Source organism: Archocentrus centrarchus, chromosome 16 (assembly GCF_007364275.1).
Source record: "Archocentrus centrarchus isolate MPI-CPG fArcCen1 chromosome 16, fArcCen1, whole genome shotgun sequence".
NCBI lineage: Eukaryota > Metazoa > Chordata > Actinopteri > Cichliformes > Cichlidae > Archocentrus > Archocentrus centrarchus.
In genome coordinates, this window is record NC_044361.1 from 896,559 (window position 1) to 917,940 (window position 21,382).

At 46.3% G+C, this 21,382-nt stretch overlaps 2 protein-coding genes across 2 annotated transcripts in view; both read left to right on the forward strand.

Annotated features, from left to right (window-relative positions):
• LOC115793883 (platelet endothelial aggregation receptor 1-like) overlaps nt 1–21,382 on the forward strand; it is a 151,321-nt gene that overhangs the window by 128,408 nt on the left and 1,531 nt on the right. Inside the window, exons 24-32 of the mRNA XM_030749049.1 lie at nt 13,778–13,857; nt 13,948–14,079; nt 14,162–14,293; nt 15,052–15,174; nt 15,316–15,534; nt 16,787–16,896; nt 17,018–17,144; nt 18,727–18,789; nt 19,784–19,981. Coding sequence (XP_030604909.1) covers nt 13,778–13,857; nt 13,948–14,079; nt 14,162–14,293; nt 15,052–15,174; nt 15,316–15,534; nt 16,787–16,896; nt 17,018–17,144; nt 18,727–18,789; nt 19,784–19,981 — 1,184 coding nt within the window. The remainder of the gene's footprint in view (nt 1–13,777; nt 13,858–13,947; nt 14,080–14,161; nt 14,294–15,051; nt 15,175–15,315; nt 15,535–16,786; nt 16,897–17,017; nt 17,145–18,726; nt 18,790–19,783; nt 19,982–21,382) is intronic.
• On the forward strand, nt 9,981–11,888 carry LOC115793850 (multiple epidermal growth factor-like domains protein 10). Its single transcript, XM_030748993.1, has 4 exons — nt 9,981–10,447; nt 10,577–10,697; nt 10,786–10,949; nt 11,753–11,888. Exons 1-4 carry the CDS (start codon nt 10,250–10,252, stop codon nt 11,861–11,863), a joined length of 594 nt encoding a protein of 197 aa, XP_030604853.1. The 5' UTR covers nt 9,981–10,249; the 3' UTR covers nt 11,864–11,888.

Genomic DNA, 21,382 nt, shown 5'->3' on the forward strand with positions numbered 1-21,382 from the left:
TCTATATGTGAAAAAACAGGAAGGGTGAGCTGACATGGAGGCATGATACTGACTGAGGCAAGAGGAAGCCTCCAGTGTTCCTCAGGCACATTTCCCAGCTCCCAAAGTAGTTTTACTTCATGTCAACCTCGTTTCCATGAAGCAGGTTTTTCAGGGACCCTGAAGGGTGATTTCCTCAAATCACCAGTGAGTGCTGCTTGTTAGATGTCCAGAAGATTATGTGGACTTTGGATGCAAGCAAATCCCGAGGCACCGCTTGGACCATGCACACGGGAAAAGGGAAAACGTTCCCATATCTGTCTGCATTCTTCATCGAGGATGCTGAAAAGATGCCAGCTCTGAAGCCTGCATCAGTTAGCGGCTTTACTTGCATGCAGTGGTGGTCATATTAATGAGTCCTTCTGTGGGTACATAATCATATCTGCGACCCAGAGGAGAGAAGGGCTTCGATTCTAACGTCATTATTTGGAAAGCCTCATTGAGACCAAGACCTGTTGTACAAGGTTAATACAGTACATGCAGAGGTTCATATCAGCACACAAAATATCAATAAGAGCTCAGATGAATTTGTAACTTCAGTCTGTTTGCAGGTTGTTGTAAAGCGCCACAGTTTGAATTTTTTTTCATAGGATCATTTTATGTATCCTGAAACAATAAAGCTTCGAGCTCTTGTGAAATACATTTAAGGTTTGTTAGTTTAGAATAACATCACTGTAATTAGAAAAAAGAAATATGGTCAACACAAACAGATTTACATCATCAAATTAAGGTGTCATTAGCATAAAAATGTACATTTTAATGTTGAAAAATAAATATTTTACACACAGGATCTACTTTTTCTTTCAGCTGCCCCTTTTTAGTGTCCCCACAGAGGATCAGCCGTCTCTCCCTGTCCCAGCATCCTCCTCTGTCACACCAACCCTGCATGTCCTCCTTCACTGCATCAACCTCCTCTGTGGTCGTCCTCTTCTTCTCCCGCCTGCAGCTCCATCTTCATCATCCTTTTCCAGTATATCTCCCTCCAAACCATCTCAGCCTCGCCTTAAACCCTCCACCTTCACTCTGCTTCTTACCAACCCCAGCTCTCCCCCCGCCTCCCTCTCCACACTTTTATTCTGCAGGATTTATTTCTCTGATCGATGCTGGAAAATATGTTTCACAGTCGAGGGTCATCATCCTGTACGTGTTTCTGCGATAAAACATCAAACACGGGGCAGGTTTCACACATGCAAACACAAAAGGAAAATATGCCTCGAACGCTCCTTTGACATCAAATTTTGGGCCGTTTTGACTCGATTATGATGATTAAATCAGTGTTGGACTCATGCTGGCTGAAGTACGTGCAGACGTGGGAATAACTGAAGGACTCCAGCAGCTGCTCACAGCTCCTGATTTGTTTGATAGCAATGCTGTCATTGATTCCTGTTATAGGTCATATTATTGATTGAGTCTCTCATTGATTCAGTATCATATTTGCAGAGAAACGGTATAAAAATGCTTCCATGTGAATCAGGTGAGCAGGAGTTCTGCTGCCATCAGTTTGAAGTCACTGTTTTGCAATGTGCAGCTGCTGGATGAAAGGAAGCAATCATCTTGGAGTCATTTGATTCTCATGGCAACTGGGAACTGGTTCCCAACTGGAAGCAGTACTTGATTCCCATCCTTAGTACTACTGCAAGTTGTTGTCAGCAAATATCCAGTCGTGGCTCTCTGCACTTACAACATTGCTGGTCATAAATCTAAATCAGAGATATCCAGACCAGCAGACTTAGTATCATGATGTTTCTGGATGCACCGAATCAGGATAACTGAGACCACCTTTCCCCTGCAGGTACACACTGAATGGTACAAATACTCAGAGTACTGGAGCCCTTTTTCTGGCTGCTGTTTCCTCTGGGATCGTCTGTCTCACGATGGAGAAATACTGCAGCAGCTTCGACTGTGCGTTCAGTTCAGTGTAAAAAGTGAGAGAACTTAAACGCTGTTGCTTGCCGTTTATCATGTCCAAATACGTGTTTGGCAGATGGAGGTTGTTGATGGCAGTGGCCGCTGAAGCTGCACAGCCTGCTGTTATTATGCTTTCACACTAAAGCAAAGCAGCATTTTCAATGATGTGATTACCTACGAAGTTTAAAACACGTCAACATTGGCAGAAAAGCCGCTCCATGCTGGTCCCGAAAACCCGTCAGCTGGGAATCTTCTGTGGATGTCACAGCAATCAGGAACGGAGGACAAGCTGGAGCCAACGGTCGACTTGATACTGAGACAGGAGAAAAGGCAAAATCATAGCACTTCATGTTACACTGTAACAATATGTTTCCATAACTTGATATCAGCCGTACCCCCCAGTTCTGCTGCTTGTTAGAGGGGAGATGCAACTGTACTCATGCGAGTAACATGAGGAGGCTGTGAACACTAAAAAAATGATTTTTCAGTTTGGGGGGCGGGTGGGGGGGGGGGGGGGGGGGGGGTCTTAAATGGACATACTTGATTTCCCCCCATGACAAAAACCCAGAAAGAGGTCCTACAGACTGACTCCTGCTGTCAGATGAAACCTTTCGTGGTTCCTGGAAAAAGTATCAACATACTGTTAATATGTTACTATCATACTGTTAATATGCGGTATAATGTTTGATGTTTGAGACCTGAAATCAAACAAATAAGTGAATTGTGGACATTCTTGGAGAAATTCTTATGCAGATATATCAAAAAATCAAACTGGGGATATGTGAGGTTGAAAGCCCAGTAAATATATATATCCATAGAATATAAGTTTATTCTGTGGAAGATTTAAATTCACATATATCCACATTACATATCCTCTTTAAGATGTACGATCTTGGTAATTAGTTTCCAGACTCACAGCATCATTGTGACTAATAAAAATGGGATTATAGCCTCCTGCACACGTCCAGCCTGGTGAATGTCACCCACCCACTCAGTGGGCGTGGGGCCGTATCAGCAGTCTATCTTGCAGGCCTCTGTGTAAATATAATGGCTGCCCCAGCTGAGTTTCTCATTACTCAACATCACACACTCCCCTCTGCAGTGCCCACACAGGGAACAGTTATGGTTCCTTTAAACAAAAGAGCCACGGGTCCTGCTTCGCGTAAGTGCAGCAAACCCTGCAGTCTGTTTGCTCCGAGCCAAATTTGGCTCTATATGCTGAGAGTAGATGTCAGCGCAGCTCCTTGTGTTTTTCTGACCGTGCTCAGGCATGTGTTCACCACAGGCAAAGATGGGGGGGGGGGTCTGAGAACATGAGCGCGTATGACGTGGAGCTCACATATCAGAGGACGATTCACTGCAGGTCAGCGTGAAATCGCTGGGAGAAGATAGCCGACTCCCATCCATCAGTTACGTCGGTGTGACTGGATATCACGTTTTCTCCGAGACGGTCGAGGTAACTGATGAGAAATTTGAAGAATGCACCCGTGACCAATCTGGGCTCCCTCAGCACACTAACATCTCTTCATGAACTGAAATCCAAACCTTGTGTGAATCTCTGCTGCATGCTAACCTCCCAGAGCCAATCGGCAGGCTTCTGTATTATTTTCCATTATAAACCGGCCCGCCCAGTAAGCTGCGTGCAGGTCTCACTGCTAATTCCAAATTATTTGCTGGTAATATGACACTTGCAAGCTAAAAGGTCAGATTTGGATGAGGATGAATGGCATCAGACGCTCTCTTATTGTTTATGTGCCTGCTGCTGGAGGCACTGAGTTTAATCCCATTTGATTCTGTTTGTTTCCCATGACTTCATAGATCTGAGTGTCCATGACACTGTGCGGGGAGGAAAAACAAATCTCTAAATGATCACATTTGCAGCGTATGCCCAACAATCATGTGCAGTGTTATTTTTCCTCCTCGCTGTTTTTATTCCACTGCCAGCACTGCAGAGCAGGTTTGACTCACTGTTTAGAGGAGCAGGACGTTTACTGGAAGATGACTGCTTTAAATCACTGGAAAATGTGGGCAGTGAAAGTGAGAAGCTCCATTCTGTGAGTGTGTGCAGAGTTGTGCGACTCCATGAGTTTTTAGGGGTTCTGGGAAAAAAACAAACCGAAAGAAAAGTTTTATTTGTGGATATAAAGTTTTTAAAATCAGTGAGATGTCCTGTAAACACAGACTGACAGAGTTCGCTGAGAGCATCATTTCCATCCTCTGTGTTCTGCATCCTGCTGATGGTCGTATCCACATACGCGGTGATTCGGTTGTTTGGCGACCTGCTTTATGTCTGTGTCACCTCGACACGTCTCAGTCGGTGGCATCCTTTGCTCCCACTGGCAGTCGCTTCAGTCGCTGCCTCAGAGTTGAGAAAACTCTTCTGTGCTCTTCCCTACAAGTTGGTGAATTTCAACAAATCTGACGTTCCTCAGTCTGTGGTCACTTATAGTCTCCTCCTGTCTGGATGCCCCTTAATGCACCATTTATGGTCCTGCATTGGTGCGTGTTTTTGATCTTTGGCTACTCAAAAGGGATTGTGGGACTTCAACCCATGCGGCAGCCACAGAGATGAGCTTGGTTGAAGTCAGTGCATAACCCTGATGGAGACAGAGCGATGTGCAGGTCACTGCTGGAAAAGCAGAGGCAACAAAGATGAAGCATCAGAGGAAATAAACGATGGCTGCAGTGGGCAGTTTCACTCCACTACAAATGAGTTATTTGCACATTCCCCCGAGCAGGGCTGAGTTAAAGACCAACAACCGCAAAAACACAAAGAACAGCTCACACTGGAGGCTCATATCATATTATTTTGATCCTACCCGCTGGCTGCAGTCCACAGCTATGCCTACCAGCACACAGCCTGCTGTCTCTAAGGTGGGGAGCTGCAGCCAGACCCCCACAGAGAACAGAGCAGTCATGAATGACAGACAATTACAAGGAGAAGCTGTGGCTCCACGCTGGCTGTGCAGCAACTGCACGCAGGCTAAAACAGCCTAACTGCCCTACCTAAGATTTGAAGGGTATGATGCATACACCATAACTGTGGTGTATGCATGTATATGTGCACTGCTCTAAGTTTGAAACAAAATCATAAGGTGTATATAATTGGTGGAGAAAGCCAAAACTCAGCTTTAAAGAGCATGTTTGACGTGACTGAGTAACTAAGGCTGGTTTGGTCCTTTTACCTTTCAGCTTGTGATGACAAACACTGGGGCCCAACCTGCGAGCAGCAGTGCGAGTGTAAGAACGGAGCTGTGTGCGACCCCGTGAGGGGAACGTGTCGGTGTCCTCCGGGGTTCATCGGACGCTACTGCGAAGACTCGTGTCCGGCCGGCAGCTTTGGGAAGGGCTGCCTGCAGAGGTGCCAGTGCGCGACCGGAGGATCCTGCGATAAAGCCACGGGAGAGTGCGTTTGTCGAGATGGATTCACGGGGACTTTGTAAGTGCACAAAAATGTAACCGTGTAAATAACAGCTCAGCTTATCATATTTCTGACATCCAACACTGACTTTGTGATGAACATGTACAGACAGGTTATTTCACTGAAGCATCTTACAGTCTACAGACTGTTTACCTGCTGAGTCTGGACCTGCATGTCAGCACACTCATTTTGGCTTCACGATAGTGAATTCATCTGCAACCATATGTAGCCCCTTAACTGGCAAGGGCCCGGTGACGGGTCGTTTGTAGTCCCTTTTATATGGCAGGCTAGACCCTCCCATTTTATTGACACGTCATTCGGCCAATCATGTAACTGGCTGCACCAAATCACCTGACAAAGCTACGTGACGCCCTCTGAGTATTATTGGCTCTGGGAAACCCATTTCTTAACATGATTGGCCGAATGAGGTGTCAGTCAAAATGGGCGGGTCTAGCCTGCCATATAAATGCACTTCATTCGGCCCGCGGACCAGACGCAGCCGATTAATAGGCTATGAAATGGGTTGTTCAGAGCCAATAATGACCAGAAGGCGTTATGTAGTTTTTGTCAGGTGATTTTTTTGCTGCCAGTTAAGGGGTTAAACACTGAGTTTACTAGAAGAAAAGTTAGGAGATGATTATTAAGGTACAACAATCAACTTCCAGCTCCGGCGATGGGAGGAATGCTGATGGAAAAATGTGGTCAGATTTTTCACTGCTCCTAAAAGTAAAAGCAGAGATTCATGTAAATCTGCTGAAGGATGTCTGAGGAGGAAAATAAGGCCACACTAGACATTTGTGGGACTATATTTAGGTAATCAGATGCAGGAAACATACAACTTGAAGACTCATACCTTTCTAAAGTTCTTTTAGCAGCAACCAAGAAGTGAATTAGAAATGTTGGAGAGACGGCACCAGTTAGCCACAAAATGAAAACCGCTGTTCTTGTGGAGGTCCCCCTCGTGCCACCAAAATTCCCCTGAGCCCTCAGGGCCTGAGCGTGGAGCCGCTGTGGGTGACGCTCTGGCTGCAGATCCTCGTGGACTTTCCGGGGTTTGGAGTTGTTCTCCTGCAGATCAACGCTTTGGGGCTTTGCTGTGTTGTTTGTGGTGCGGTGGGATGAAGTTTAGGATCTGGAGACCGTAACTGCATGTACAAAATTAGATGGCAAACCAGCTAATAGTTCAGATATTTTGGTGGCCTTCCTTGAGTCACTCTTGGAGCTAAAAATGAACAATGTGTTTCCCTTTTCAGTACGAGGCATTTTTAGAATATTGTACTTGGTCAGTTATTTCTTTTGGGAGACACTTGATTAGACTCTACTTAATTATCGGCATTTTCTCAGGAGGAACGTCGGACCCCGATCTTCCTCTCTGCTGATCCGCCTCTTGTTTGTTTCCACAACTTAATTTGAAAATAGAAAAGAGCCCCCGACGGTCTGCTCTGCACTGAGTCATCTGTTACACCCTGTTTTTTAGATGGCCCTGAGGATGAGTAAGCAGTAAAAACACTTCCCCACTACACATTAGTGGAAACTCTCATACTGCCAATGTGAAAGCACAACACTCCACTTTGAGCTAAATAAAAAAGGCAGCTTGGCAACAGTGATGATGGGACGAATCTCTCTGATTAATTGTGTATATCTGTGGCCTTTTCACCTCCAGGGTGTTTTAGAAACAGGTAGTGATCAATAACATTATGGATAAAGACACATTCAGCTGTGCTGATCATTCTGTGAAGCTTTGCTTATAGTACTGCTACAGCTTATTATTATTATTATTATGATGATGATGATGATGCAGAAGAGCATCTCTGAAAGCACAGCAGGTTGAACCTTGAAGCAGATGAGCTGATTGGAAAATGTTACCTGGTCTGATTAATGTCAGGTTCTGCTGTGGCGTTTGTTGGTGTGATGGTGGAGAGCAGGAAAGCATGGATCCATCCTGCCTCATATCAGCAGTGGTGGTGTGTGTGTGTGTGTGTGTGTGGGGGGGGGGGGGGGGGGGCACACTTTGGGACCCTCAGGAACAGCTGAGCGTCATTTAAACTCCACAACCATAAATAAGTATCGTCACTGATCTTCTAATGGCTTCTTCCAGCAGGATAACGCACCGTGTCACGAAGCTCAAAGTTCACTGCACTCAGATGGCCAACAGAGGCCAACAGAGCAGCTCTCCTGGTGGAACAGGAGATTCACAGCCCAAAAAAATCTGCAGCAACTGTGTGATGCTGTCAGTAAAAGCCCCCCCCCCCCCAAAAAATGTTCCCTTTCTTAAAGAAGTGTGGAAACTTTAACCAAAATTAAAGACAAAAAGTCCAAGTGAAGGACCTTTAACACGTTTCCTGTGACATTTGCAGCAGAAGGTTTTTCTTTTAAAATATTTCTCATTTGAAAGATGAAAGGTTGAAGAAGAGTTTTTACCCACAAGCCATCCGTCTGCTCACTCTGAGCCCTAACTGGACCATTATTGCACAATAAAAATATTATAATTTATAAAAGTGTGTATAGTGTATAGTATATAGAGTATAGTGTATAGTGTGAATTACTTTTTTTTTTTTTTTTTTTTTTTTTTTATTCTTCTTATTTATATGTGTGTGTATATATGGTTGCAGGTACAAAATACATTTCACTGTGCATTGTACTGTGTATAACTGTACATGTGACAAATAAACACTAACTCTTAATAAATTAAGTGCATTTCAAACATATCTCCACATATTTCCACATTCATTGAGTCTATAAGTACATTTTACAGTGCAAAGATTAATAAGGATTATTTTGAACTGTGTATCTGCTGCAGAAGAATAAATGAGCACAGCAGGTTCCTGAGGAACAACTAACACCAGTGCAGGCTTTTGGACTAAAGGTGCAGACATTAAGCCATCTTCTTTCTCTCCCCCAGCTGCGAGAAAACATGTAGGAAGAAATGCCAGGCGCGGTGCCCCTGCCAGAACGGCAGCATCTGTAAAGGCAAAGGGATCTGCGCCTGCCCTCCTGGATGGATGGTACATTTTCAGGCTTTCAGCTAGAATTTTTCTGTCATCCCTGCAGGTTGCCAGCTTTTAAATGAGCTTGTCTTTCATATTCCAGCTGGCTTCAGATTCTGGAAAAACTTGTTGTAACAGTGATATTTTTAAAGGATGCACCTGCACGACTTGTATGTGTTGTTCTGATTGTTTGAGCCCATCTGACAGCAAGTTATTTTCTGAGTTACTGCTGAAATCGGTGGCATTTCATTCCATAATTTTTGCATCTGTTTGTCTTTTTTCTTAATGATTTTTCCATTTTGCTCCTCAGGGTGCAGTCTGCACTGAGCGATGTCCAGAAGGACGGTTTGGGCCAAACTGCACTGAGGAGTGTGTTTGCCACAACAACGGAAGATGTGGCGCTGAAACCGGGCAGTGCCAGTGTGCCAAAGGGTTCACTGGGAGCAGGTGTGTGAGTGAACGTGGACGTGTGGAAATGTAGGCCGTGTGGCTGTTTCTGCCTTTTCTTCTTTTCCTGTGCATGTGGCTCTCCAGTGTGCTGACTGCTGCCACGTGTTCAGGCTCAGCTGAAACTTTCGTCTGGAGAAAACATTTTAAAATGTTTTGGCACCTTCTCCAGTTTTTGTCTTTAAATTCTTGTCAGTGAGCAGGAGTCATTTGAGCGTGTTTGTTCTGCAGAGGCGCAGGAAAACAGAAGGTTTAGATTTGGTTTGTGCGCACTGTCAGATCAAACACACAACTGTGCATTTTATCCCATTGCTCCAGCTGTGTTGCACCTCTGTGTTTCCCTCCCTTCAGGTGTAAACAGGAGTGTGCTGCGGGCACTTACGGCCAGGACTGTAAAGGTGTGTGCGACTGCGCTAACGGAGCGCGCTGCTACAACATCGACGGCGCCTGTCTGTGCGAGCCGGGCTTCCGCGGTCCACACTGCAGGGAGAGGATGTGCCCGGACGGCAAATACGGCATGCACTGTGAGCGCACGTGTCTCTGTCAGGACAAACACACACTCAGGTGAGAGAAGCCTGGCTGAGGCTGCAGGGGTGCTCAGGCAAAGCTTCAGTCACTGCTCTGAGAGCTTCAGCAGCTGAGGGGCTCGTTTGAATCTGAAGATAGAAAGAGATATTTTAGTAACATTTTTGTTACAAAGGATCACTCTGGATTCATGCACTGAGTTTTTCTGGTATTCTTTTGGAATTTGCACATCACTGCTGCCCTCCTCCAAACTTTCTGTTTAACCAGTCGCTGTTTTCTCACTTTTAATAACGTTGTAGGTTAACAGTAAAGTTTGTGTTTGCTATACTTTTTAGACAGTGATATTGTAATGAAAGCTTCATACAAATATGTGTGAAGGTGACATATTGTGTTTTAATGATCCCTCCACTCTCTGCTTATCTGAAGTCAGGTTGCTGTTTCCTCAGCAGTGTTTCCAGGTCCTCCTGGTGAATCCCGAGTCATTCCCAGGCTACAGGAGATAGAAATGATAATAATCTCCACCAAGTTACCTCACCAGTACCTTAACCCAGTTAGACTTTCCCAAATATGGGTGAAATCATATCACTGCATCGTGCTGTTGCAGTAGACACTTAATTCCATTAAAGAGCATTAAAGACCTGGTTGGAGCTGAACAGGTGTGAGCAGACAGCCACAGGTGGGCATCACTGTGCCTGATTAATATTTTGTGTTGCCAGAATGGTGGCCCCATTTCCACCTGGGGGGGTTAATCACACAACATTATCTTAGTTGAACGGCTCCACCAGCACTAAAGCCAGACTCTCAGAAATGACCGCATCAGTAAACAGTAGTTTAAGTGGACAGAGTCAGCAGTAGGAGGGGAAGGAGTGGGCGCTTACAGTCGGTCTCCTCTGGCACCGAGGCGCCTGTTTCTGCTACGTTCATGTTTGTCTTTATATTGTCCAGCTGCCATCCAATGAAAGGAGAGTGCACCTGCCAGCCGGGGTGGGCGGGACTGCACTGCAACGAGACCTGTGCTCACGGTTTCTACGGTCACGGCTGCCTGGAGCCGTGCCTCTGTGTGAATGGAGGGGTGTGTGATGGTGCCACAGGGCGATGCCACTGCAGCCCCGGCTTTACGGTCAGTGTGATTTTCATACGTTTGCGTTATGAGTCACTGTTCATCGATCGGAGGTCCTCTCAGACCTCAGGTGACTTATTTTCTGTGCTTGTCGTCTTCATGCCAACCAACGTCTGGGGGTTACTGCAGGGGGGTCACTGTGAGAATCCCTGTAAAAGTGGCACCTATGGAAAGAACTGCTCTTTGGAGTGCTCCTGTGAAAACTATGTGGACTGCGCACCGATCGACGGGGCTTGTTTCTGCAAAGAAGGTTAAAAACAATAAATCAGAAGAGAATGAATAAAATCACGAATTTCCCCAAAGAAAAAGAAGACTTACAGTTATTCACGTGTCTCCAGGCTGGCGAGGGCCGGACTGCTCCGTCCCCTGCGCCGAAGGAACCTGGGGTCCGGGGTGCAATGCCAGCTGCCGCTGTGCCAACGGAGCAAAGTGTAACCCTACAGATGGATCCTGCACCTGCATGGCTGGGTGGCAGGGGGCGCGCTGTGACCAACCGTGCCCGGTGAGTATTTATTTTTCTGTGAAGCTGTAAAAGATGTTGTTGGTATATCAGGGATTAAAATGAGATGATTTACCAGACAGCAAAGAGCAGCTCTGTCCTTTATGCAGCAGCTTCTGTGGCCTCAGACAGCTCTGTGCTCAGGGAGACAATAACAACCGCCTGAGCCTGCACATAGCTGCTCACAGGCACAGCAGTGACTCAGTTTGATGGGTGAGCTAAAATGCAAAGCTCAGGTTTGGTGTTTGAAACGTGCATTAAATCTGTTCTTGTATATTTAAAAAAAGATCAATTTAGAATTAGTCCACATTTGGGGAGCCCAACGTGTGCAGTAAGAGAACACATTGAATGCATGATTAAATATAAGCAAATAAAAGCAATGGTTCAATAAAAAGATCAGTTTGTAGTGTGTGTGTGTGTGTGTGTGTGTGTCCCGGACTGAAGACACAGCATCATACAGGAACAGGCGTCACTCTGGAAAATTTTACTGTAAAATCCAACATATATTTATCCTAAGCCACCCTGTCCTCCATAAGACTGACAGTCAGATCATGATGCTGATAGTTATACAGGATAAGTCAGTTTTCTGATCTGCCGCCTGTGCAGCTCTTCATCTTCGCCCTCTGTGTGCGTTAATCTGCGTTTTGGAGACGTACCCTCCTTTCTTTGCCATGCCGACCCACCAGGCTGTCTGCACAGCAACACTTTGCCAGTGTAGTATTGTGCCTCACTGTGACTGGGCTGGCCGAATGTTGAGGAGATTCCCCTGACGATTCTTTGCCCGTTGGCACTTGTTCACTGTGCAGATGGGCACGTTTGGGCCCGGCTGCCTGAAGAGGTGTGATTGTGTTCATGCCGACGGCTGCCAAGCTGCCACCGGGGAGTGCCGCTGTCTGCCAGGCTGGTCGGGTAAGTGATGACGTCCCGCTGATGTATCGCTGCCAGCTTGGCTTTGCTTTCACAGACGCCTGTGGCCTGATAGAACTGTGAGCCACAGGTTTGAGACCATCCTCCTTTATGCTCTTTGCACTGCTGAGTGACGTCAGTGAGTTTGGATATTTTTCCTTGTATTGTCAAATCACCTGCAGCTTTCCTGCCATAGCAGCAGCTTGGTGCTCCTGCTGATTTCTGCGTTCAGCACTGAAACCTTTAAAGGTGCAAAAGAAGGAAAACTCCAGAAACAGCAGCTGCTGAGACGCTCACATTAGTTTCTGTCAACATTTTTTCTTCCTTCTTTCTGCGTGACATGAACTAAAGGGAAGGTGGTGCTGATTACTAACTGCACATGAATCATTATCATCAGAAATGACTGTAATTCGGTTATTTATATAGCACTAATTCACACACCTGTCGCCTCGAGGTGCTTCACCTGTAACTCATCACTAACATTTGATCAACATTATGCTAACACATTTTGACAAAGTCAAAAAGTCCTTTCTGCCTTTCTCTAAACCAGGGGTAAGAAACTCCAGGCCTCGAGAGCCGGTGTCCTGCAGGTTACAGATGTGTCCCTGATCCAGCACACCTGAGTCACATGACTGAATCACCTCCTCAGTCTGCAGTCAAGTTCTCCAGAGTCCTGCTGATGACTTCTATATGTGACTCAGGTGTGCTGGACCAGGGACACATCTGTAACCTGCAGGACACCGGCTCTCGAGGCCTGGAGTTCCCTACCCCTGCTCTAAACCCTCGTCAGGGTCAGGGTTCATGACTGACCTCATGAGGTTAAAGTCAGCACACACACACAGACACACACACACGTACACACACACAGACACACATGCACACACACACAGACACACACACAGACACACACACAGACACACACACGTACACACACACAGACACACACACACACGCACACACACACACACACACACGCACACACACACACAGACACACATGCACACACACACACACACACAGACACACATGCACACACACACAGACACACACACACAGACACACACACAGACACACACGTACACACACACAGACACACACACACACACAGACACACACACAGACACACACGTACACACACACACACACACACACACACGTACACACACACACAGACACACACGTACACACACACAGACACACACACGTACACACACACACACACACAGACACACACACGTACACACACACACACACACACATACACACACACACAGACACACACGTACACACACACACACACACACACACACACACACAGACACACATGCACACACACGCACACACACACACACGTACACACACACAGACACACACACACACAGACACACACACGTACACACACACACACACGTACACACACACACACACACACACACACACACACAGACACACACACACACACAGACACACATGCACACACACACACACACACAGACACACATGCACACACACACACACGTACACACACACAGACACACACACACACACACACACACACAGACACACACACACACACGTACACACACACACACAGACACACACACAGACACACACACACACACACACACACACACACACACACACACACACACAGACACATGCACGCACATACAGAAACGTCGTTGTTGCCTCCATTCTCGTCTTTAACCACGTTAGCATCACTAACTGTGAAACTGCTCCTGCTGGGAATGCTTTGGTCCTTCAGTAAACCTGCAGGTCTTTATGAAACTGATGATGTGATCGCCTCAGTAAAAGTTGCCTGCTTCATTCATGCACCCACCGCTTCCTTTAGGTCCCCGCTGCAGTGAGCCCTGCTCAGAGGGCCTGTGGGGGCGTCACTGTAACCAGACCTGTCTCAAGCATTGCCCCAACAGTGACACGTGCTTGAGGGAGACTGGAGCCTGTGTGTGCCGCCCAGGCTTCTGGGGAGTCACCTGTCAGAGCAGTGAGTGTTGCTGCTGATGAGTTAAATAAAAACTGACCAAAGAGCCATAAATGCACGTCTGTCTGATATCGGCCTGACCGTGTCCTCCAGAATGCAGAGCTGGTACGTACGGCGACCAGTGCAGCATGTCCTGTCAGTCCTGTGGCCAATCGTACCGCTGCCATCATGTGACAGGAGAGTGTGACTGTCTACCTGGATACACCGGACCAAACTGTGATCAAGGTGTGCAGATTGTCCAAACTCGCTGATCTTTCATTTATGAGTTAGTGCAGGTCATCTTACCGGTTACACTCTCTGTTTACAGTGTGTCCAGATGGCTACTTTGGAAAACAGTGCTCTGAGGTGTGCGTCCCCTGTGCCAACAACTCCACGTGCAACCACCGGGCCGGTCACTGCGAATGTTTGCCCGGCTGGACCGCTATTGACTGCTCCAAACGTGAGCGCCACACGGTTTCACGCAGGGATGAGAACATGACAGTTTTTTGATGTTCTACAGGGTCAGAACTCACAGTGATCATCTGCTGGTTCATAATTCCCGCTGCCGTTCACCCACAGACTGACTGTTATAGCTGGAAGCTGCCGCCCATACAGCCTCTGTGTGTGTGCAGTCCCGTAATTACAGCCTTGATTTGAGCACCTTGTTTTTCTTTAGATCTTGAAGTGATCGGCCTGTTAGCTTGGTTAGCATCCATAAACTGTACAGGTGCATCACACAGACACACACACACCTGCTAATTAGTGCTACGAAACTAACACAATACCAGAATTTCAGTGACCAGGACTGAAGCAGAGACTTCTTGGATGGACTGTACCACAAACAGACCATAATATGTGTCAGGTTTGTGCTTTAAAAGGCACCAACACCAGAGGAGCCCTCACAGAGTTCTCAGTGATCATGGTGTGTATCGTAGAGACGTCTCTGAGTGGGAATAAACCACGGAGACCAAAACGGTTTTTTGTCATTTGCTGTAAACATGTTTTTTTATGCTGTAAATTTTGGTATTTTGACTCGGAGGTCTGTGAGGTTTGAGTCGTTCTTGTGTTTTTGTGGCTACTCAAGGATACAAATAAAAGCCAAAAATATTCAGGTTACTGTACAATAAAAACACAGGATAGTATCTGTACTATAATAAAGAACCAGTCTCATCACAGGTGAGTCTAACGTGTCGCTGTGGTACGTTTCTCGTTTTCCAGCATGTGATCCTGGACGTTTCGGTCCATTCTGTGCTCAGACCTGTTCCTGTCCAGCCAACCTGCTCTGTGACCGATTTACTGGAGACTGTGTGTGTGAGAGCGGAGGAGTTGACTGCAAGCAAGGTACGGGCATCGTGTTTCCACGAGTATGGGCGCTGTAACACTGACATTTACTGACTTTGCTCAGCAGCCTCACCTCTGTGCTGTGATTCATGGAGGTTTGGATAATAATGACTGAGTAATGAAAGCTCCTCTGCTCGTCAGACTCATCTCTGCAGACAGGCAGTCTCATGATTCCTCTTCCTCCTGGTGAGAGGGAGTCCTGGGGGGCCATCGCCGGCATCGTTGTGCTCGTCATGCTGGTGGTCCTGCTGCTGGCTCTGCTGCTGCTCTACCGCCGCCGGCAGAAGGAGAAGCAGAACAACACGCCGACCGTGTCCTTCTCCACCAGCCGCACGGTCAACTCTGAATATGCTGTTCCAGGTACAGGTACACAGGTACACACAGGTACAGTTTCAGTGGCTCGTACCCACTCAGTGCTGTAACACATTAAAACCTGATACAACCAGTGAGACACTGGACATCACAGCTCACAGCATCAGCAGCTTAACAAAGAGTCCGTGCTCTGTGGATATGAGGTTGGGGTTCAGCAGTAGGTGAGGTCAGTGTAGGGGTTAGGGGTGAACAGCCAGTGAAATGACTCAGCACTGAACCTAAACCCGTGATGTGGTGGTTGCTCCACCGTTCAGGTTCCAGCAGGTTTGATGAGTTAAAGAAAGCGCTGCAGGACTGAAGTGAACATTGTTATTTATGTTGTGGGTGGCACGCTCGTGGGGAAAAAGAAAAGCCTCACATTAATGAGCAGGTGAGCTGCAGCGCACTCAGCTGCATGGAAACGCTCCACGTTTGAAGCTGCTTTGGTTTCCTTCACTGTACTTTTCACAAACTTCGTGTTTGTCGACACAAACAGTTCACGTGTGTTGTTGGTACTCGGCGCCGCAGCGAGAGACAGACGCTGTAACAGAATCAGTGGATTTGAACCAAACTCAGGATCTTTCCCGGGACATCGAGGGATTCAGGTCTTCGATGGTCTCCTCTTCCCTCAGAACTGTGACTTTTTCACTCTTCTGGAAAATATTAATTTGTGAACATGGACACAAATCAGTAGACAGGAGACTGAGAGCGTGCTGGTGTGTAAGCGATGCTGAGCTGAGTTTCTCCTTCCCTGCTGGAGCTCAGCCTCACACCAGAAATCCACACCACTCTATCTGACAGCTGACGACAGGATGTTTTTTAATGGGCCACATGAATTCGTTTATTATGAGAATAAATCACTGAATACATTTGCATATAGTATGTTTGGATTTGAAGAGCTAAACATGATTTCAATGCTTCAGTTTAACCAAACACATTTTTCCACACTAGATCACATGTTCGGTATTTAATATCTGTCAGTAATTAAAATCATATTTAAAGGATAAATGAAACGGCAGTGGGACTGTGGCAGCGTTTGTGGTATTGTTGTAAATCTCACTGCTTCATAAAAACATTTTAAACTGATGCCTAACCTTTAACATATCCGTGTCAGCTCCTACACCATAATTCTCATTTTTGGACAAACTGACTGTTGTGCTGATGGTTCATATCTCGCTGTGTTTGTGGAAGGCGTTTTATTGACCTTGAGGTGATTTAATAGCAGCAGATGTGATGCCATGTGTTTGTTTCTGGCCTGCAGATGTTCCTCACAGTTACCACCATTACTACTCCAACCCCAGCTACCACACACTGAGCCAGAACAGGCCCCCGCTGCCGCACCTCCCCAACAACCACGACCGCACCATCAAGGTAAATGCCATCTCTGGTGCACCGCTCCGCTCCACGGAGACGTAGGAGTCGTTACGCTTCATTTGGCTTTTGATTTTACTGTGTACGTTTGTGATGGTTTATCGTTCTCCCCGTCTCACAGAACACCAACAACCAGCTGTTCTGCAGTGTGAAAAATGCAGAGCGGGAGAGGCGTGGCCTGTTTGGGGTCGAGACCAACGCGACTCTGCCTGCGGACTGGAAGCACCACGAGCCCCGCAAAGACTCAGGTCTGTCCGGCTGTGTGAGAGTCGCACCTGCAGCCCAGAGTAAAATGGGCGCATTAACATTTACAGGCTCATAAAAGCGAGGCGCTGGTTTCCTGACCTTCTGACCACAGCCGCATTAAAGTAATCAGTAAAACCTGCAACTGCTGGAGAGTGTAGCGAGTGCAAAGCAAGGTGTTACTGTAATCGCGTTAATATAATGTAGTTATCAAATTACAGTCACTAATTCAACGGTTGTCGCTACATGCATTCATGAATTATGGGTGGAAAGGAAACATTAACCGTAGTTCGTGTGGGAGACGCAACAAAGATGTTCTTTCAGAGAACAAAATGATGCTGAAGTTAAAGACCTCATGTGTGTCCTTTCTTTGAAGGAAGACCTCGGCTCATACGTAAACTTTAATATTATTTTGATGCCTGGAAACTGTTCAGTGGCTCCTCTGCCACCATCCAGAAACGGCAGTTCCTCTAAAGGCCACTTGAGGTCGTTTCCAAAGGCGAGTCAGTCCCCATGTTAATGTTACAAAGGCCAACTTTATGGAGATGAGCCTTATTAAACCATGCAGCAAGCCTCTGGTGGCCAGTGAAGGTACTGCAGGTGAAGCACCAGCCATCATTTACAATAAAAGATTTTAATTTGAAATACTCAGGATTAAATATTTACATGTGAATGAGTAATGACTAAAGCACTGGTACTTAAAAGGTGTTATTATGCTTTTTCTCTCATGTTCCAGTGTTAGATGATTAAATAGTTTAAATATTTAAATAATGAGATAAATGTGTGTAAAGTAATCTGTGCATTTAAAGCTGCAGACTCGTTTACATTTTAGTTTCCATCATTTTCTTGTGAGTTTGTGCCAATAAGATCAGCTCGACGTGGATTTCCTCATGTGGTCATCTCAGGCACAGCCAGAGCCATGGCAACAAGAAAGCAGGGCTGTTTGCAGAAGCTAGGAGGGGCAGCCAATCAGAACGCAGTGTGGTTTAAGGGAGGGGTCCTTAAAGAGACAGGACTTTACCTGCTCTAACTGTGAAGCAGTACTTTATGGCCATCTGCCGATAAAAACAGGCGGTGAATGAGAAGCATGGCTTTCTGTTTGTGATCCGAAGCCTCTGTTACAGCTGCTCACTGGTGCTGATGAGCTCAAACGTAGAGGTGGCCATCAGAAGTACAGCTGATAATGGAGGATCGACCTCAGTGCGCTGAACTGTCCGAGATTAAAGTGACTCTGTGACAATGAAGGAAACAGGATTAAAGGTTTGGGAGGGCTGCAGAAGATTTTTAGATTTAAAATCTTTCTCAGGTTCTTTAGAGAAACACTCACGCACTGCTGAGAACCTCAGGAAGCTTAAATGGTTCCTGCTTGCCCAAACTTTATCGACCATCACATTTCCTAGTCAGGAGTGCACACTTGATAGGAGACTATAAAAATAGTAAGGACTTCATAAAAGGTGAGAGTTGCATTGCCAGCACCTATCACTCACCTGGGATTGATTTTACAGCTTCCACAGCGGTTTATCTGCTTTTGATTAGCTGGCTATAAAGGAAAATCAGGACGTCTGATTTGTGTTTTATTGTTAACAGGAGCCTTTGGCATCGATCGGAGCTACAGCTACAGCGCCAGCCTCGGAAAATATTACAACAAAGGTAGTTTATCACCTTATTTTCTCTCCTGCTGCTCCCTCCTGCTGAACAGTTGGATGTGGATGACTTTCAGTCTTTATTCATACAGTTGGCCTGTAGATGGCGCTGTTGTTAATCAGTGAGGCCACCAGCGTGGTCCCCAGAGGATTGTGGTGACTGTCCTTCAGACACCCGTGGGGGTGGAACTGAGCCCACACGAAGGAGCGAAGCTTCTGTTTCACTCTCATTTTTTAACTTTTAGTTTCTGCATCGTTGTTCTGCTGCCGCCTCTGAGGCAGCTCACGCCTGACCTCCAATGCTGTGTAAATAAAGTTCGGCTTGTTTGTTTACTGATGACATCATCCTCAGCTGTGTTTGGTCCCTCTCAGCAGAAGTTAAAGTGATGCATGTAAATGTGTGATCTGGGAGGCTGTGTGTGTGTGTGTGTGTGTGTGTGTGTGTGTGGGGGGGGGGGTCCTTGCAGTGCAAACACACTGAGAAACATGATTGTTGCAGAAGTCAGTGAATCACTAAACAATGAAACCATCAAACAAGCAGAAAACTTCCTGTTTCCTGTGTTTGACCTTTAACCTATGCTGTCACATTGGTGAAAATGACAGCATGTTGTTTATTATTTCACTCCATAAAGTAATAAGACGGTCTGATGGTGGTTTTTGGATTATTTAGTTATTGGGAGATCGCATCATTCTTCTCAGCAGATTCAGCACATCTATTAAACCTGATCCCTTCATACTGAAAAAGAAACAGTTTGAGTACTTTATAAAGGAGGCTGCAGCTCCTGAAGCAGTGCTGTCCTCTTCTCAGGCTCGTACTGCTACAAATTCAGTTTCATGTCAGTTACACGAAGTCCTTGTACTCACAGCTTTAAAGAGCTGCTTACCGATGCATGCAGTGAATGCTTCATCCAGTAAGCTTACACCTTAATACCCTCAATCATGCTCCATTCTGTCCCCACACTTCACCTGCAGTTTAATCTCTCAATATTTGCCTCCTGCAGAGCTGAAGGATGTGGCGGCGGTGAGCAGCAGCTCTCTGAACAGCGAGAATCCGTACGCCACCATCAAAGACCTGCCCGGCCTGCCCTTCTGCCCCCCCGAGAGCAGCTACATGGAGATGAAGTCGGCCGTGCCCAGAGAGCGCGCCTACACCGAGATCACCCCCCCGCTGCCGTTCAGCACGGCCACCTTACGCAGAGGCGAGTAACACTAAAGACCTCCTGCAGGTCCTCACAGCAGACTAAATATAACATTTATCCATATTATTATTATTATTATTATTATTATTATTATATGGGTCATAATTTTGCTGAAGTTTATATATGAAAGTGTGATCACCCATGGAGCGCTGATATCCATCGATGTGTCCAAAACCGTTCGGCCTACACTCCCCAAACTTCATGGGTGTTTGGGTTATGACCAAAGCAAGGTTGGGATTGTATATAGGGTCACTGTGGTCAAGGTCAAAGGTCAAGGCCACATAATTATTAAATCTGTTTTTCATGTGATAACGGTGTTAATAGAGTGTGACGGGCGTATTTTGTTTTAATTATTCACGATCACATACAAACAGGAAATCACACTGGGGCCCGCTGATTCCAAAATAAAAGAATAAATGAAGCGTTTCAGAGCTGTGACAGGGTTGATTAAACTGGCCCACATTCATTCATCCATCTGAGAGAGCCCAGGATTAAAGAAAGCTCACATTTAGGTCTTCCTGCTGATACCTGCACTCATACAGCACTTTATCTGCCTCACATCAATCAATGTATCAATCACAAATTAACCTCATATGCACGTTTTCGGGAGGAAGCTGGTGTACCCGGAGCAAACGCACACAACAGCCTCAGCTGTGGGTCGAACCAGGAGGCTACAGCGCTAACTGCTGCACTACAGCACCACCCGCTCCGGCAGAAAGAACTCCTTTAGGATCCTTATCAGCCAAACCTTAGAGCAGGACTTTGGCCTGTTGGACAGCTGGGCAGGACGGACTTCCTCTGGTCATGGACTGATGAGTCAACATCGTTTGCAACAAACAAAAGACCAAAGGAAGAGGAAGAGGAAGGGCAGGGAGAGGAAAACCAGGAAGCCAGGGATGTTATTCCCTGGATTTACTGTGCTGTGGACACTGGTAATGCAAACAGATAAACTGCAGGTGAATCAGATCCTTAGATTCATGAAAGTACGGCATCCTCGCCTTTCTTCTCAGTGAAATCAGTTCTTTGCATTCACTGTGCCTGAAACAGACGGCTGTAATATTAGTAGAGATTAGGGCTGCAACGATTCATCGATTAACTCGATTAAATCGATTCTAAAAAATTATCGACACAAATTTACTGTGTCGATGCTTCGTTTAAACTCTGCAGCGCTCAGCTGTCTCGGTGTAAGCGGCGCTCCTCACTAGCATTAGTGCTCCGTCGTCTTTTTGTGGGTTTATTGGTGGCTGGCAAACCAACATAGAACTGCATTACCGCCACCTACTGGACTGGAGTGTGAATCAGGCACGCACACACACACACACACACACACATTCTAAAAAGCTCTCCGTCGCTGCGATGGATTTCCTTTCACACAGAGTGGATCATCTAGAGTTGCCACCT

Coding starts and splice junctions, on each gene's coding strand:
- LOC115793850 (XM_030748993.1), top strand. CDS start 10,250: ATGTTTGTCTTTATATTGTCCAGCTGCCATCCAATGAAAGGAGAGTGC. Junction 10,448..10,576: donor ACTGCAGCCCCGGCTTTACG/GTCAGTGTGATT, acceptor GGGTTACTGCAG/GGGGGTCACTGTGAGAATCC. Junction 10,950..11,752: donor GCTGTGACCAACCGTGCCCG/GTGAGTATTTAT, acceptor TTCACTGTGCAG/ATGGGCACGTTTGGGCCCGG.